Here is a 19,891-nt window from a genome sequence, read left to right on the forward strand (position 1 = left end):
TCCTCTGAGCCTTACATAAATCATTTTGGGAAGATCCATGTTTACGCTACAAATGAAGATGTAAGATCTATCTTTGGAAGGTTTTAGAGCCAAAGGGAAATCACAGTTGAATTCATAGAATAAAAATAGTTAGTGGTTAGCAGTAACTTCAGAATTACAATATAAATTAGCAGATTAACAATATGGAAGCTAACTTAGGTTAGCTGTGCCCACCACTATCCATTAGCCCATGCAACGTCTCGCTGCGTACAGCAGCTGACTGTTGTGCTGTTTCATATAATGAGACCTGCACACTGATAAATGTAGCTTTTATTGGTCAAAACATGATGAAAAGTTGCTTTAAAAAAAAAAAGGCACATATATCTATGGATATAATTTAAGGAAGAGGAGAAAGTGGTGGGAGAGATAGTGCATTAGCTGACTTGTTAAAGGTTTGCCCAAAATATCTCAGTCAAGTAAACTCAATCACACACAACCTGAAACCACAGCATAAGGGGGAAAGCTAAGCAAGGAGAGCCTCCTTTGCACGAGTGTCACCAACATGTTCAACAAATAATAAACAAGATCTGGCAGAGAAACAAGTCAGTTTGGTGAACAGAATACTGCTTTCCCAGGAAATGTAGTCCTTTCCAATGCCTCCATTGTGGTCCCAAACTCAGACCATTGTTGTTAACTTGTCGATGAGGTCATCAATGGTGTAGACCATCAGCTTGATGTCATCTTTCTCAGACATGCGATGCTGGCCTTGCCGCCTGAGGATCACATCCACGTCATTGCTCAGGATACGTTCAGCAACCTGCATAGAAATGTGCCAGGGGACGTCTTCATCCTTCAACCCATGAATGAGCCGCACGGGGCAGGTGATGGGGATGGGACCCTGGAGCACACAGTGATTTTCTGCCTCGCGTAGGAAGTCCATGCTAAATCTGTACACACCCTCCTCTGAGTGTTTAGTTGGAACTGTCCACTCCCCCTTCTCCTCAAACTCCTTACGTACCTGTATATTTAAAAACAGAGAAACGAGCAGGAATTGGAGATACTGGCATTATTCTAAATCAAGTTACTTAACTATATGAAACATTTTGAAGTGGTCCGTTTATTACCCAACATCATAACGTCAGTCTAAATGTTCCCACCTCCAGAGGAAGAGCTTTGAATGATGTGACAATGTGGTCAGCAGCAGTGGCGATGCCCACCAGTGCAGCAGTCTTCTCTGGTCGTGCAATGGCTACCAGCAGCATAAGCCAACCTCCTATACTGGAACCCACAAGTATCTACATACAAGTCAAAACCCACAAAAAACAAAACAAAAGGTTTAGGCCAAATGACAAAAACAAATAGCATTCAGCAGAATCACAATGGTCCAACATACAACCATTGGTGAGATCACAGAGCATTACAGTGCCACCTTGTGGGCATATGTTGCAACAGACAATTTTTCTTCCAGTACTAATTCTGCATGTTGATGCCATTTGCAGCAATGCTACAGGAATCCTGATAATTAATGATATTGGTTGACCAGTTAAACTCAAACTGATGCCTCCACCCCCCCCACTTTGCCAAACAAATTAGTTGCATGTAGTTGCTGTGCATCAACATTAACAAAGGTTGCTGCAAAAACTGTTCTGAGGTGAAAAGACACTGCTCTCTGAAGCTGTACAATATCTTATAGGAAAATGCCGCCCTCACTATCTGCCGCAGGAATTTACAGCAGCGTTTATTGTGGGCGTCTACATCCCTCCACAAGCTAATGCTAACGACGCTGTGAAGCAGCTACATAACTTCATTAGCTTGGATCAAAATAAACATCCAAATGCACTGTATGTAGTGACAGGGAACTTCAACCCTGTAAACCCGCAAGATATTCTCCCCAAGTTCCACCAGCACGTAAACATCACCACACGAGGGAAAAACACGCTGGACAAGGTGTATACTAATATACGTGGAGCTTACAGAGCAGTGCGCCCCCCTATCTTGGCACCTCAGACCACATCTCACTCCTCATGCTTCCTTACAGTCCAGTGTCGAAAAGCAGGGACACTATCACAAAGACCATCTCTGTGTGGCCAACTGGTGCTGTGTCCAAGCTTCAAGACTGCTTTGAGACCACCGACGGGCAAATGTTCAGAGCAGCTGCAACAATAGGGAGCAATGCGGACCTGGAGGAAAACTCATTGACCGTGCGCAGCTACATCCAGAGCTGCATGGACAATGTGACCACCTCCAAGACCACCACCATCAGGCCAAACCAGAAACCCTGGATGACCAGAAAGGTGTGCTCCCTGCTGAAAATTCATGATGCTGCATTCAAAGATGCTGCATCAAGATGCAGCAGCACTCAGAGGAGCCAGAAGGAACCTATCGGCAGAAATAAAAAGAGCCAAGTCCACATATGCCCTCAAGGTTCAAGACCACCTCCAATCCATTGACCTGCGGAGCATGTGGAGGGGCATCAAATGCATCACGGACTACGAAAACAGCGTAGCACAGTACTCTGCAGACCCAGCGCTCCCGGACACTCTGAATGCCTTTTATGCACGTTTTGAGGCGTCTAACACACCACCACTACCACCTCCCGAGTCCCTCCCTCCCCCAAAGACCCCCCCAGTCAGCAACATCACTACAGCTGAGGTGAGGAATGTGCTGCAGAGGATCAATCCCCCGAAAGGCCCTGGGCCCTGACAGACTACCAGGGAGGGCCTTAAAAGATTGTGCACACCAGCTGTCTGAGGTTCTGGCAGATATATTCAACACCTCTCTGTCCCAAGCCAGAGTTCTGTCGAGCCTCAAGACATCAAGGATAATCCCTGTGCCAAAGACCTCTGCACCATCCTGCCTCAACGACTACAGGCCAGTTGCACTCACCCCCATCACCACAAAGTGCTTTGAGAGGCTGGTGATGAGGCGCCTGAAGCTGATGCGGTCCACAGCTGATGCCATCTCCACCGTGGTGCATCAGGCCCTCTCTCACACAGAGAACAAGGACTCCTATGTGAGGCTGCTGTTCCTGAACTTCACTTCTGCATTTAACACCATCACCCCACGGAAACTGGTTTCCAAGCTGGCTGAACTAGGAGTACCCTCAGCACTGGTGCAACTGGATCCTGGACTTCTTGACTGGGAGGCCACAGAGTGTCAGGATCAACACCACCTCATCGTCCACCATCATCCCGAACACCGGCTCGCCCCAGGGTTGTGTGCTCAGCCCACTGCTGTACACATTGATGACCTTCGACTGCAGAGCCCAGCACAAGAATAATCATGTTAAGTTTGCAGACGACACAACAGTGATCGGGCTCACCAGCCAAGGGGATGAGACAGCATACAGGCGAGAAGTCGAGAACCTGACACAGTGGTGCGGAGACAACAACCTCATCCTCAACACTCAGAAGACCATGGAGATAGTTGCTGACTTCCGCAGGTCAGCCCCCACCACCCCCTCCCCCCTCTACATCAACATAGCAGCGGTGGAGCTCGTCTCCTCCATCATGTACCTTGGAGTCACTCTCACCTGGCACACCAACACCATGGCTGTCATCAAGAAAGCCCACCAACATCTCTATTTTTTGAGGAAATTGGGAAGGATCGGACTGAACACCGAGGTCCTCAGGGTCTTCTACAGCTGAGCAGTGGAGAGTGTCCTGTCCTGCTGCCTCCCTGTGTGGTATGGTGGCTGCACAGTGGCGGGGAAGAAAGCACTGCAGCGGGTGGTGAAGTCTGCACAGAGGACCATCGGATGCAGCTTACCGCCCACTGGGGACATCTACGTCTCCAGATGTAGAGACAGAGCCACCTGCATCCTCCGAGAATCCACCCACCCTGCGCATGGTCTGTTCACACCCCTTCCCTCTGTAAGGAGGCTGTGCAGCATCCGGGCAAAAACGTCCAGACTGAGAAACAGCGTCTACGTGAATGCTGTCAGACTGTTGAACAGTTCAACTGTGAAGATTGCACTAACAGGCACATTGTCACTTTTCTTAATGCTGTAACGCTGCTGCTGCCGACCCTGTGCCTCATCACATTCAACTAACATCAAACACCTTCTTACCTTAAATGTTGCTATGTAGGGAAAAAAAGTGCATCTTCATTTTCTGGAGTGAGGGTGGCGCACCTCTCATGTTGTACAAGCAGCATACAGTGTTAACACGTCACACTCCACTCTCCTGAAGTTAAGTAATATTTGCGACTTCCCTGCCAGTTCTGTAAGCTTAATAGACAAGTCATTATTTTTAACTTTGCCTTGCAAATCACTTTTTAACACACTAGCTTCTTCACTGGTGTTTGCTTTTCCACTGCTCCTCTTCTTTGAATTCCGGTAGAAAGCAGCGGCCAGAAACACTGTTGGCTTCTGGGCCGTGTAGTTCTTTTTGACTTGTGTTACAGTGTAGGCTACAGTGATATTCAATAATTATACAGCTGGTTTTTATTTTATTTTATTTTCCCCCACATCAGCGGGACAATGTGGTGCACCTCATCCCATGGAACACAGTGCGAGCAGCTGCTGTGTTACTGCCCGAAAGACACAGTCGCACCAGGATCGTGCACACCTGCCCGTTGGAGCGATGTTTTGTGGTTCGCTCATACGAGCTGTTTTGCTGTGAGTTGCCCCGAGTTGTACATACTGGCACTATATGTGAAGGTGCCCTAAAGCATGTTTTTTGTTAATGTGCAATATTGGTGACCCCCACCTCCCCACCAATACCCTTAACTGGAGTAAGCCGGTATAGGAAAAAAAGTGAATGAAAGTGAATATTGGTGATAAAAATTACAACTTAATTTTTAAGCTGGTTCATTCCTACTAATCATTAAGAATTTAAAGGGGATAGAGAATCAAAATCATCTTTTTCATGTTTCTGGTGTTAGTTCAGAGTCTCCCCGCTGTGGGGAAAACACACGAAGTGCCAGCAAGTTTCAGAACCTCTGTTTCAAGTAATTCTCCTTTTTTGAATTGCCGCCAGAAAATAGGCCAATTCGTGTTTGAGGGAAACATTGCGTCACATTTTCACCAATAGCCCCCCCACACACACACCCACACCCCTTCACACACGCCCCTTCGAAATTAATTATTCATAAGGTTGTGCACACCCATTCCTACCACTGGAAGAGGAGCAATGGCGAGCTACAGGTGTGCCTTCTCAGGCTGTCATAGCGGACTACGATCTTTCCATATTCTTCCCATGGAAAGCAATGTACGCGATCACTGGCTTTTATTCATTTTTAACTGCATCCCCAGGACATACAACCACCGACTATTTCTTTGCTCTGCGCATTTCACGGAGGACTGTTTCACCAACCTTGCTCAATTTCGAGCTGGCTTCAGTCGGCATTTAATACTCAGTAGAGGGTCAGTTCCGACTTTGCGACAAAATCAACCCTAGCAATCAGTACAGCCTGTAAGTATCACATTTTCTTTTGTTTTAAATTTGTGTTGCACTATATTCCTGTTGCAAGAATTGCACGTTAGAATGGCACGTTAGCTCTGGTTTGTTCCTCTAAAGGGAATGAGCTAACCCCTTAGCAGCTAGCTATTTGCATTATTATGCTGGCAGCAAGTAAGCCTGCAAAGGGCAGCTTGCTTATTTCAATGCATAACCTTTGGAAGTCACAGTAACCGAAGTAAAACAAAACAAATGAAGTTTCGCGGATTTTTTTAGTCCAATTTTGCATGTTTTTTTTTTTTTTTTTTTTAACGTCCTCATCAAGCAGCCGGTCGCGGCGCCGCGAAGGGAGAGCATGCGCATTGTGTTCTGCGTGTGTCTGTTTATAAGAACCTTCTCGCCCAGAAGAAAAAAAGAGCGCCAACAACTACCAGTGATGCTGGTAACGGCACTGAGCTTTACAAAGACATTTTTATGCTTTTTTTCTCTGAGCCACTCCGCATCTGCTGTTAAAAACAGCTGATCCTCTGCGCTTTCTTTTCAGTGAGAGCAAGGGCAGCCAATCAAACAATGGCAACCGATCAGCGCCAACACCTACGTGCATTTCATAATGAGGTTGCCAAATAAGCTCCGAAACGACGCCATTAAGGGCAAACGACGCATTCTAAACCCAGCATAGTGACATAGCTCTTTCAGAGAGCCAAGGTTTCAAGGTTCTGAGCCATTACAGACCCAACCAATTTTTTGGGGGCTACATATCACATCACAGAACAAGGATTAATGCCCCATTCAACCTCTATCACCTTTAATAATTGCCATGACAACATGTGTTTTGTGGCACTCTGATATGTTTCTGCTCTTCTCTTCTCTCTTCTTTCTGTTCAGTCATGTGGAAGGCTGTTACATAGCGCATTATTGAACCATTCCGAGCCTCGAAGCAAAAAAGTGACAGACGGGAAGCGCTGCAACTGTTTGTTATTTTGTACAGCTGTCCACCAATATTACAGAAAGATTTACTTCAGAATTTAACTTCATATGTATATCTTAAATGATCTGGAGCACAGCTTTAAGTAAAAAAAAAAAAAAAAAAAAAAAAAATTACAGCCAGTTTTCAATTGGATCCTCTGCAGTGGTTTGATCTGAGCAAACCAGACTAGTTTCCTATTTTTATTTTATCAACATTTCTTTACTTATTTTGATATATTTTTCTGCAGCAAGACAATTATGTATTTATTAATCACTAGTAGATAGCACGCTAGCCTTCAAAATAAAAGGTTCAGAATTCAAGACCACCCATGTTCCATACTACATGTACATCTGGAGCTGTGTCCATAACGGCACCTAGCATAAACGTTGTGTCAAATCAAAAAGCAGATCAATACTGAATCTGCTGTGGTGACCCTGAGCAAAAGTGCGAGAACTCAGAAGAAATGTAAATGTGTAATGGCATGGTATGGGGAAAAATAAATAAAATCACCTGAGGTCCTTCTACCAACTCATCCAACACAAACAGGACATCTTTTTTCCAAGTACCGATAGTTCCTTCAGCAAGCACCCCCTCTGAGGCCCCATGGCCCGTGTAATCAAACCTATGAAAAACAGAAACGGTGAACTGTAACAGAGCGTTCAACAAGAGCAAACAAACACAGCCACAAAATTCACAAAATGATCATCTTGCCCGCTGAAAAATCACAACTTCTTCGCAGAGCACCATATGATTTGTGGGGGTATATTTGGTGTCAAGATCCCAGAGGCTGCATAGAGTCTGAGCTACAGTCTCCTCTGATGGCCTGTATGGAGACTTCTAACGGCTTCCGGGAGAATCATATGACTGATAGGAGTCCACTTTGTGTGTCTCTACAACTAAGACGAGAGTTGTTTTGCAACTGTTATCACTCAGACAGCGTGATGAGCCCGTTTGATCATGCAAAAAATGGGAAAACCTCTCCTGGGAATATTATGTTACGTCGCCCAATAAGGCAGCCCAAACTTCTACATTTGAGTAGGCACATGCTTGTGTTACCATTTCACTGTCCCCACCCTCGGTCTGTGCAGCTTGTTTCAGTTAAGGTGACGTGTCTGCTCTGCACAAAACAGCTACCCTAAAGTCAATAAAGGCCATTCATCACACTGACCTCAACCCCTGGTTGCACTCCTGCCCCAGTTACACAATTACTTTCATTTCCCAAATGCCTCTCCCACACACAAACACAAGTGCTCTTTATTTCATAAATTTTACATGTGGTTTCACTGTCATTGTGTTATGCTTCATAAAGACATCAAGACTTCCCTGAATACAATAAGGGAAATGCCTCGCATGCTTCGTCTGCCCATAACTACATATAATTATAACAATAAAACATACATCTTGATTGCTTACATCTTACATTGAAACTTTTGTTAGGCAATAATTGCATCACAGTTTCAGGTAGATTACAGCGCCCTCTAACGGTTGCAAGTGAAAGGCATTCTTGCTACCATTGTTGCGTCTGACCTGTATGGCAGGTCTCACAGGTTGAGGATAATTGTGATTGTGGTTGACTTGCCACTGAAACAAGGCTAGCGGATACACACTCAAATAACAAGGAACCTTAACTGCAGTCACAATGAAACACTAATGTAAGAAAACACATCATATCACAACTCAATTCAAGCTGAAATCACACACACACACACACACACACACACACACACACACACACACACACACACACACACACACACACACACACACACACACACACACACACACACACACACACACACACTAAAATAAGTATTGAACACATCATTTTTCCTCAGTAAATATATTTCTAAAAGGTGCTATTGACATGAATTTTTCACCAGTTGTCAGGAACAACCTAAAAAAATCCATACATCCAAAGAAACCAAAACAAATAAGTACAGAATTAAAGTTATGTTTAATCATGTGAAATAACACAGGAAAAAAGTATTGATCACCTGATGAAAGGGAGGTGCAAAAAAAAAAAAAAGTATGGAAAACCAAGACACCAGCTGAAATATATCAGTAGTGACCAAGCAATCCTGTCCCTTGTCAGTGCAAATTAATATCAGCTGGTTCAGTTCCAACTGATGGCCTATAAAAAGGCATCTCATTAACAATGCATCACACAAGAAACATTTCATGATGGGTAAAAGCAAGGAGCCGTCTCAAGATCTCCACAACTGTATTGCTGCAAAACATACTGATGACATCTTTACAGAAGGATTTCTAAACTTCTGAAAGTTCCAGTGAGCACTACTGGGGTCATAATCTAAAAGTGGAAAGAACATCATTTCACCATAAACTGGCCGCAACCAGGTAAGATTTCTGACACAGGTGTGGAAAGAAGTATCAGAAGAGTTGTCCAAGAGCCAAGGATCCCTTGTGGAGAGCAACTGAACAAATGTTTCAAACATAATAATGCTCTCAACTGCCACAGCCTGTATCCATGCTCACCACAAAAGACTCCATTACTGAAGAAAAAACATCCTGCAGCTTGTTTAAAGTTTGCTACACAACGTTTAAACGAAATACTGGGAGAATATAGTCTGGTCAGATGAGACGCAAACTGAACTCTTTGGATGCCATAATACTCACCATAAATGGCACTGCACATCACTCTAAAATCCCCACACCGACTGTGAAGACTGGAGGTGGGAACATCATGGTGTAGGGCTGTTTTTCAGCAGATGACACTGGCAAACTTTATATAATTGAAGGAAGGATGAATGGAAAAATGTACTGAGACATTCTTGATAAAAATCTGCTGCCATCTACCAGGATGATCATGTACCCAAACACATAGCCAAGGAAACTCTAAAATGGTTTCAGAGACTGAAAATAAAGCTGCTAGAAAGGCCCAGCCAATTGCATGACATGAATCCAACAAAAAAAATCTATGGATAAAACTAAAGAGGTGTTCTATTGGATTTAGGACAGGTGAGCATGGGGACAAGACCAATGGTATCAAATCCTTCATCCTTTGGGAACTGCCTGCATACTCTCACTATATAAGGCCGGCACAGTCGTGCACCAGGAGGAACCCAGGGCCCACTGCATTAACATAGGGTCTGACAATGGGCCCAAAGATTTCATCCCAATATCTAATAGTCAGTGTGCCGTTGCCTAGCCTGTAGAGGTCTGTGTGTCCTTCCAGGGATTTGCTTCCCCAGAACATAATTGGCCCACCACCAAATCAGTCATGCCGAATGATGTTTTAGGGAGAATAACGTTCTCTTTCACATTTGTCACATGTGCTCAGGTTGAACTTGCTCTTATTTATGAAAAGCACAGGGTGCCAGTGGCCGACCTACCAATTCTGGTGTTCTATGGCAAATGCCAATCAAGCTCCACAGTGCCGACCAGTGAGCACAAGGCGCACTACAGAACATCAGGCCCTCAGGTCACCATCATGAAGTCTGTTTCTGATTGTTTAGTCAGAGACATTCACACCAGTGGCCTGCTGGTCATTTTGTAGGGCTCTGGCAGTGCTCATCCTGTTCCTCCGTGCACAAAGGAACAGAAACCAGTTCTGTTGAAGGGTTAAGGACCTTCTATGCCCCTGTCCAGCTCTCCTAAGGTAACTGCCTGTTTCCTGTAATCTCCTCCATGCTCTTGAGACTGGGCTGGGAGACACAGCAAATGTTCTGGCAATGGCACATATTGATGTTCCATCCTGGAGAAGTTGGACTACCTTGTGCAGGGTCTAGGTACTGTATCATACTACCAGTCGTGACACTGATCCTATCTAAATGCACAACTAGTGAAAAATTGGAAGAGGAAAAAAAAAAATGTCAGTGGTCTCCAGCAGCTAAAACCATTCCTGTTTTGATGTCGTCTTGTTCCTCATCTAGTGCACTTGTTAATTTCACTTACACAAAAGCAACTGAAACTGATTAACAACCCCCTCTGTGACTTAACTAACCAGATCAATATCCCAGAAGTTGAAATGACATGATGCTATATTCTGATTAAAAAGTTATACTTTAATTTTTTTGAGCAGTATATAAGTAAATAAAATAGACTTTGTGCAGAAGTGGTAACAGTGATTTATGGAATACGAATGAGAGGTTGACTGCAGCTTGGTGGTTTATAGTTTCCGCAACCCTAAAAGTTGGGACATTGTGTGAAATGTAAATAAAAACAGAATACAATGATTTGCAAATCCTCTTCAACCTATATTCAAATAAATACACCACAAAGACAAGATATTTAATGTTCAAACTGATAAACTTTGTTTTTTTGCAAATATTTGCTCATTTTGAAATGAATGCCTGCAACACGTTTCAAAAAAAGCTGGGACAGTGGTATGTTTACCACTGTGTTACATCACCTTTCCTTCTAACAACACTCAATAAGCGTTTGGGAGCTGAGGAGACTAACTGTGAGTGCCATAACTGGGTATAAAAGGAGCATCCCCAAAAGTCTCAGCTGTTCTCAAGCAAAGATGGGGGTGAGGATCACTACTTTGTGAATAACTGTGTGAAAAAAAATAGTCTAACCGTTTAACAACAATGTTTCTCAAAGTTCAATGGCAAGGAATTTAGGGATTCCATCATCTACAGTCCATAATATAATAGAAGATTCAGAGAACCTGGAGAACTTTCTACACGTAAGTGGCAAGGCCGAAAACCAACACTGAATGCCCGTGACCTTCGACCCCTCAGGTGGCACTGCATTAAAAACTGACATCATTGTATAAAGGGTCTTACCGCATGGGCTCAGGAACACTTCAGAAAACCATTGTCAGTTAACATAGTTCGTTGCTACATCTATAAGTGTAAGATAAAACTCTACCGTGCAAAGCGAAAGCCATACATCAACAACATCCAGAAACGCCACCGCCTTCTCTGGGCCCGAGCTCATTTGAAATGGACAGATGCAAAGTGGAAAAGTGTGCTGTGGTCTGATGAGAACACATTTCAAATTGTTTTTGGAAATCATCTGTGATGGTATGGGGGTGTGTTAGTGCCCATGGCATGGGCAACTTACACATCTGTGATGGCACCATCAGTGCTGAAAGGTACATCCAGTTTTGGAGCAACACATGCTGGCATCCAAGCAACTTTTTCAAGGACATCCCTGCTTATTTCAGCAAGACAATGCCAGGCCACATTCTGCAGGTGTTACACCAGCGTGGCTTCATAGTAAAAGTGCAGGTCCTAGACTGGCCTGCCTGCATTTCAGACCTGTTGTCCATTGAAAATGTGTGGTGCATTATGAAGCTCAAAATATGACAACGGACACCCCGGACTGTTGAACACCTGAAGTCGTACATCAAGCAAGAATGGGAAAGAATTCCACCTACAAAGCTTCAACGATTAGTGTCCTCGAGTTCCCAAACGCTTATTGAGTGTTGTTAGAAGGAAAGGTGATGCAACACAATGGTAAACATACCATTGTGTTGCATCACCATTGCACCATTGTACCATTGCAACAGAATGGCCTGGTTGGGATACTTGCTCATTCATACCTGTGTGGTGTACCTGTCCTGGGACCTGTGTGCAAACAGCGGCGGCATCCAGTACACCCACAAATTGCTTCTCCGACTCCAAGACTCGGGCGCTGGATCTATTAATCCATCAGTGGTTTTCCCGAATGAAATGCTTCGATCCAGGGTAGAAATTGGAGAAGCTTTTGGGCGGCATAAAACGCTTCTTCCAAAGAAAAGTGGAAGACGTGGTGGAGTTCGCCAGCGGCTAAGAAGAGAGGGGATGCGTCGGACTCCCCTTCCTACGATAATGCTTTCTAATTCCCAGTCCTTACGGAGTAAAATCGACGAGCTATGAGCCAATGTGTACTTCTTGGAGGAATACAAAAACTCTTCCTTCATCGCGCTCACGGAAACGTGGCTAAAGAACCAGGATGTAAACTCAGAGCTGGACTTAGCTGAGTTTGGACAGCCACTCAGACTCGATTGGGACTCCCAAGTGACCGGTAGGTCACTCGGGGGGTGGAGTATGCCTGTACGTGAATCAAAATTGGTGCAAGACTGAAATTGTGACGGAGTATGTGTGTATGGAGGACATCGAACTCCTGTCACTGTCTCTGCGCCCGTTCCACCTCCCGAGGGAATTCCCTCAGCTGTTTGTGACTGTTGTTTACATTCATCCAAAGGCGAATGCTGTGCAGATGATTACACGCACTGTGCGCAAACTCCAGGGTATCTCCCCAGATGCGCCTAATTTAATCATGGGAGATTTTAATAATTGTAACCCTGCTAAATTACTTCCAGGGTTTGAACAATATGTAACTTGCCCCACACGACGCACAAAATGTCTCGAGCTGTGTTTTGGGTCAATCAAAGGCGCGTATAGATCCTTCCGCAGAGTGCCACTAGGGTTGTCCGACCATAATGTCATTCACCTTGTGCCCTATTACCAACCTCTCTTTAAGAGAGTCAAAGCAGAGAGACGCACAGCGCCTGTGTGGAACGCAGATTCCATTCAGTGCCTCCAGGAGTGCCTTGATTGCACAGATTGGGATGTTTTTAAAGACAATTGCAAAGATCTTGACGAACTTACAGAAACTGTGTCTGCCTACATCTCGTTTTGTGAAAACATAACTACCCCTTGCAGATCATTTCGTTCCTTCTCAAATAAATTCTGGTTCTCTAAAGATGTTAGAGACTCAATAATACAGAGAAATAAATGCTTTGAAGGAGGGGATATGTCTATGTATCACATATTGCAGAAAGAAGTCAAAAGAAATATTAGAAGAGCTAGAAATGACCACAAGAACAAAGTGCAAAGCCTTTTTAATTCTGGAAATCTACGTTCATCTTGGAAGGGAATGAAATCTATGTTAGGAATGGAATCAAAATCAAGCTCTGGTGTTCTGAGCACTAACTTGTTTCCTTCAGATGTGGTCTTTGCAAATGAATTGAATACTTTTTATAATCGATTTAATGTCCTGAATTTTAATCATAAATTGTGTGTCCTTCAGAATGATGAGCCCAGTAATATTAACTTATCCATTGATAGAGGTGTGGTCCTTAAGCACCTTAAAAGTGTTAAGGAAAGGACAAGTTCAGGGCCTGATGGTATTGAGGGAAGGGTACTTAAAAACTGTGCAGAGCAATTGGCTGATATATTCTGCCACATCTTTTCTTGTTCAATGGGACTTTGCAGAGTACCCTCCCTTTGGAAATCCTCAACAATTGTTCCAATACCAAAAAACAAGTCACCTAAAGAACCGAACGATTACAGGCATATAGCACTAACATCTCTTGTTATGAAGACTTTTGAGAAAATTGTGAAAGAGGAGCTTTTAAGACAAACAGAGGGAGTGTTAGACCCACTCCAGTTCGCATACAGATCTGGAAGGGGCGTGGATGATGCAATCTCCACTCTACTCAATCTGGCTTTGCAGCATCTTGAAGGTGCAAATACCTTTATTCGGATGTTGTTTATTGATTTCTCCTCCGCTTTTAACTGCATACAACCACTTGTATTGGCAGAGCGATTAAGAGACATGAACATTGATGTTGGCCTAATTTTATGGATTATTGACTTTTAACAAACAGATCGCAGAGAATCAGAGTTAATGAAACTCTCTTCGATGCTGTTGTATCATCCACTGAAGTCCCTCAGGGCTGCATTTTATCTCCTTTGTTGTTTGTTCTTTATACTAATCTCTGTCAAAGCCAACATGATAATCATCACATCATAAAATATGCAGATGATTCAGTTATCCTGTCCCTTCTGCACGGTGATGACTCCACAATGGATTTCAGGAAAACACCACCTGTTCTGAATCAAATGTCCATTGATGGGAAGCCCATAGATGTTGAGAATTTTAAGTATCTGGGCACCCAAAATGACAAATTATCCTTTGAATTGCAGGTTAATGCAGTGTGCAGTAAGGCGCGTCAAAGAATGCACTTTCTGCAAAAACGTAGGAACTACAATGTAGATGGTGTCTTCATGAAAATGTTCTACACTTGCTTTGTGGAGTCTGTGTTAACCTTTTCCTTCCTGTGTTGGCTCAACTTATTGAACCTTAAGAATTGCAACCGTCTTTGTAATATTGTCAAGGAGTGTGGTAAAATTATGGGAACTCAGTGCACGGACATCATGGACCTTTTTAAAACAAGGGTTGTGTCAAAAGCCAGGAAAATTATGGCGGATTCGGCACACCCTCTGCACTCACAATTTAAGTTTCAATTTAAGCCCCTCGGGCAGACGCCTGGTAATGCCCAGATGCAGAACCAACAGACTAAAAAACTCTTTTATTCCCACAGCCATTGCTCTCCTAAATAACACCTAAGGACCCACTGTTGCACTTAAGTCTACACTGACTTGCACCTTATTTCTTGGTTTTTGTTTTGTATATTTATTCTGCTGTGTTTTCATGAACTTGTATGATGTATTTTTATGAATGCAATTTTTACAGCGGACTGCACCTGAATTGCCCCCATGGGGACTAAATAAACGATCAAATCAAATCTGTCCCAGCTTTTTTGAACTGTGTTGCAGGCATACATTTCAAAATGAGCAAATATTAACACAAACACAATAAAGTTTATCAATTTGAACATTATCTTGTCTTAGTGGTGTATTCAACTGAATACAGGTTGAAGAGGATTTGCAAATCGTATTCTGTTTTATTTACATTTTACACAACGTGCCAACTTCATTGGAATTGGGGTTGCATTATATAATGGCTGAGTGGATACTTGTCATTTGACTGGTGCTTTGTATATCATGTGACATGGATTATTTGTCCCATTTGTGTTGGATTGCATTTAGAGTGCAAATTTGGTTCCATATGTTTGGTACCACTGCACTCTGCACGCACGCACGCACACACACAGCACAGTGGATTTGGAAGCTAGAATGAAAAGCTGGACTAATTTCTGACAGGATTTTTAATCACTGCACTGAGGAAGTACACAAAGTTGGTGCATGGATTGTTGATATCATATGTGATTTTTCGCTGGATGAGGATTGTACACAAACTTTCTTTTTTTATTCTGGAAGTACACAAATCAGTGCAGTGATGCACCAAAATTTAAGTCCCTTTTCTGTTTATAAATGAATACAACACCAAATGACAAGGATCCATTTTAGCCGTTATATAAAACAAATAAATGTTTTTACATTCTTTCAATGGAAAGAACATTTAATTTGGTGAAAGCTGGAACAAACCGTGAGTTGAATGGTTTGTTCCAGCTTTCACCTCATGAAATATGTGTACCATTGAACTCATAAAGCATTCATTATTTGTATATCGTTCCATGAGCTCGAGCAATTAGACCATTTTTCCAGCCAGAAATATTGTTAACTGGAAGCTACCATGTGATTTCAGTTTGACGTCTGCAATGACATCACACAGTCAGTGCAGCTTTTCAGTTCCATTAGGATAAGGTTAGTTTACATTATGTAGGTTAAATTCATACATTAGAAGTAAAAAAGTAATGGATCATGTGATGATTTTACGATGATTTGTGGCAGCAGCTGGAAAAACAGACTGACGATCACTGCTCCGGTATCGCCCCAACTGAATGGTCCCCCCCAGAAAATCTGTCTGCCCTGGCTTCAATGTACATGCGTCATTTTGGAGCGTTAGCAGCGATCCACCGATTATCACCTCATTTCTGCTTAAAACTGCACTCCAGTCATGATCTATCTCAGCGACAGATATCTGAAGCTTTTGTACAATAATCATTTCCACAAAAATTCGCCATTATTTCATAATAAAAGACAGGGGACAAATCAGCGCGCCACAGCAGCAGCAGCAGCTGTGGCCTTCATTTCAGGCGGCATGACTCATGTTTGCTGCGGCCCTCACCCACTTTGCCTCAATTCGGACGATGGACTGCTTCAAGTTTAGAGCACATAAACAATGTCAAATGTATATGTGTTGTCTTTAATTTTGATGTGTGCCATTATTATGGTAAACAAGTAATAATTGTGGATTAATTGCTGTATTTTGTCTGAGGTAACTGGAGTGTAAATGTAATCTCGCTGTTTTTGCATTTGTAATGACAATGATAATAAATCTCATTCCATTCAGAGCGTCAGCAGCGATTCACCAATTATCGCCTCATTTCTGCTTAAAACTGACTTTAGAATGATTTAAGAGGCTTTAATTTGTCATCTGATCGTTAATAATCACATTATTCCCTTTGATTGCTTTGGGTGTAGAGAGTCAAACAGTCAGTCTCAGGTGCATGCGCAGTGAAGGCAGGGTGGACCAATTTTTAGAGGGGACCGTGCGGTCGGCGACACCAGCAGCTTGCCTTGGTGGTTATGAGCACAATGCATAAAGTAACTGTGCGAGTGGTATTGTCAGATGGACTACCTGAGAATCGAATGTCCTAATGACCTGCAGAACTCCTCCAGCGCCTCTGCTTTCTGACCGTTCATGTTAGATGCATAACCTGGGAGGAAAACCACACCTGGACTCTTGCCCTTCACTCTTTTGTAGGCCAGTTTTGGAAGGTCTGGCCGTGAAGCAAACTGAACTGTGGATTTCCATCTTACTCCTGCCAGACACAAAACCAGACTGTAAAGCCACATGGCACAGAGATGAACAGGATGAAGGCAAGAGAAAATACACACTGAAAACTGAACACTAAGCAACCAGTGGCGGCGCCAGGAAATTTTTGTTGGGGGGGCTGAGGTAAAAGTTGGAGGGGCTCCACAAAATGTCGTTGAAATGAACAATATATAGTAAATTGCTTTATAAATACCAAGGTATATGTTTTAGTCACCCGTGCTCCTCTAAAATGCGGTATCAATGCACACACACATCACTTAGAATGATTGCAAGTTCAGCAAACTTGCACATAGGTATAAATAAAGATAAGTGAAGTTTTAAGAATGACCACAATAAATATTTAGGAAACCTAAATTTTTGGAGTATGGAGTTAAATTTGTCTCATTAATACTTGCAAATGCACAGAGGGCGATTTACAAATATCCTTTGATTTGTACACGCGCTTTGTGAGCCACAAACACAAATTTCTGATTTGTAGCTTGTGTGTGGGTTTTTACAAATAAATGTTTATTTGTAAAACTGAAAATTCTGTTTGTGAAGGGTGATTCAGCATTGGTGGATCACCGAACAAACACATTCATCACTTTGCTGTTACGCAATATTGAGACATTCTCAGCGCAAAACTGCAGTTGAGATCCACAAATATGTCAGTTACTATTCACATTATTGGTAGAATTACTGGGGGGGCTGAGGGGGAGCTTGGCTCATTATTGGGTGGGCTTAAGCCACCCCAAGCCCCTCCTGGCGCCTCCACTGTAAAGCAACGTAAGTTCGTCATACACCATTTGACAGGATGCGATTTGCGTAAAAACTGAAAAGCACGTGGCTGTTCAATAACAAACCAGATTTCGTCACTCGGCCCTTACTTCGAAGTAATTAAGACCGACTAAACTACAACTCAAAGACAATTAAAGCCGCTGACCAGCAGTGCAAATACTGCTTTACATTCCGCACATTTTTAAGACGCAGTTCACCACGCCCCCTTCAGGAGGTTTAAATGCGTCTGCATGAAACTAAACCTGTACGAAGTCCTCTTCGCTTTCTCCTTGAGAGGTGAATTTACCGTCAAAGCGCTTTAGAGACGAAACAGAGAGTCCCCCAGTCCTTAAAATCTGTGAAAATCGTCTGCGACACAACACTACCGACACGGCTGCCATTCTGTGTCTGACCGAGGAGCCTTCTTCTTCTTCTGCCGAGTTTATTGGCTCTTTGCAAACCGACACGGTGCATTACTGCCACCAACTGTTCGGGTGTGGAGCATTAATGGTGTCTGAGGTAAGGGGCGGGAAGAAGAAGAAGAAAAAGAAAAACGAAAGTGTGTGTGTGTGTGTGTGTGTGTGTGTGTGTGTGTGTGTGTGTGTGTGTGTGTGTGTGTGTGTGTGTGTGTGTGTGTGTGTGTGTGTGTGTGTGTGTGTGTGGGGGGGAATTGCACTGTACAAAATTCTATTGAATAACCCTGTTCCCTTTAAATATGCAGTTACGTGCCTCCAAGCGGGTGGTGTAAATGTCGAAAAATAAAGTAACTTGGGGAGCATTAGTGGTTAGCACTGTTGCCTCACAGCAATAATGTCATGGGTTTGATTCCCACCTGTGGCCTTTCTGTGTAGAGTTTGCATGCTCTCCACGTGTTTGCGTGTTTCCTCCCACATTTAAAGACATGCAGGTTAGTAAATTGGAAACTTTATAATTGTCCAGGTCTCCCTTGCAAAAGAGGTCTCAATCTCAATCGAACTACCCTGGTTAAATAAGGTTAAAAAAAATCCTTGAAGCGATAAACTGCTCTGTCTTAGCGTTCTGACATCTTCCAACCGAGTACACAGTGCTTCACTTTTTCCACATTTTGTTATGTTAGAAGGCCATAACATTCAAGAATGGATGATTTTTTTTCTTTTTTTAAAATCAATATTCTACACACAATATCCCATAATGACTGTGTTTTTTTTATTTTTGCATATATATATATATATATATATATATATATATATATATGACACCCTGGCATCCTGGTGTACCCCGCCTCACACTCTATGACTGCTGGGATAGGCTCCAGCTTCCCACAACCCTTGATTAGACTAAGCGGTTGAAGATGAGTGAGTGATATACGAGGTCTGTTAGAAAAGTATCCGACCTTTTTATTTTTTTCAAAAACCATATGGATTTGAATCACGTGTGATTGCATCAGCCAAGCTTGAACCTTCGTGCGCATGCGTGAGTTTTTTCTCGCCTGTCGGTTGCGTCATTCGCCTGTGAGCAGGCTTTGTGTGAGCACTGGTCCACCCTCTCGTCGTTTTTTTATTGCGAATAAATGTCTGAACGATTTGGAGCTTTGCTGCATCAAATTTTTCCAGAAACTGTGAGAGACCTCAGGTGGACACCATTCGGAAAATTAATATGGCTTTCAGGGACGATTTTACGGGGATTATACAGATTAAGGAGTGTTACTGCTGCTTTAAGGACGGCCCACAACTGCTGAGAGCACGGCGCGCTCCCAGCGCCGATCGACATGCTCAGACCCCGCTGAAACAACCAGATCATTTCCAACGTGAAGGCTTTGTTGATCCGGGACCTCGTCTGACTTTCACAAAAAGGCGTGGACATCAGCACTTTTTCGGCACATTCCACTGTTACAGTTTTTTCATGGAAAGAAAAGCGGAGGGACGCGCCACAGAGCCGTTCATTATGCGGGACAAAACCACCTCGGTGTTGGTCTCACAGGACGGCTTAAAGGTGGATTTCAGATGGATTCCGGTTGCTTTTCAGTCGTGTGATTATCCGATTGTGATTGTGCATGAGCTGGACCTGCCCCAACATGTCCTGGAAGGCTTCATCATGGCGTTGCTTTGCGCCATGCAGCTCGCTCCTCTTTCCATGACAAAAACTTCTGTAACAGTGGAATGTGCCGTTCATTTCTAAACTGGACGCTGTCTTGATCCGGTATGTCGTCTGACTAGCACAGGAATTGTGAAAAGACTTGGACATCAGCATTTTTTCGGCACATTGAGACAGA

At 43.3% G+C, this 19,891-nt stretch overlaps 1 protein-coding gene across 2 annotated transcripts; it reads right to left on the reverse strand.

Annotated features, from left to right (window-relative positions):
- Positions 1-291: 291 nt before the first annotated feature.
- On the reverse strand, positions 292-18,082 carry abhd10b (abhydrolase domain containing 10, depalmitoylase b). Of its 2 annotated transcripts, none has more exons than XM_034169557.1 (5): positions 17,948-18,082; positions 16,687-16,870; positions 6,856-6,967; positions 1,137-1,274; positions 292-997 (listed from the first exon to the last, which is right to left on the reverse strand). In XM_034169557.1, the coding sequence occupies exons 1-5, from the start codon at positions 18,039-18,041 to the stop codon at positions 656-658; spliced, it is 870 nt and encodes a 289-aa protein (XP_034025448.1). In that variant the 5' UTR covers positions 18,042-18,082; the 3' UTR covers positions 292-655. The 2 variants fall into 2 exon arrangements, with proteins under 2 accessions (XP_034025448.1, XP_034025444.1); XM_034169553.1 differs by lacking the exon at positions 17,948-18,082 and adding an exon at positions 17,650-17,855 and having other exon boundaries at positions 16,687-16,959.
- Between the last annotated feature and the right edge of the window lie 1,809 nt (positions 18,083-19,891).

Source organism: Thalassophryne amazonica, chromosome 1, assembly GCF_902500255.1.
Source record: "Thalassophryne amazonica chromosome 1, fThaAma1.1, whole genome shotgun sequence".
NCBI lineage: Eukaryota > Metazoa > Chordata > Actinopteri > Batrachoidiformes > Batrachoididae > Thalassophryne > Thalassophryne amazonica.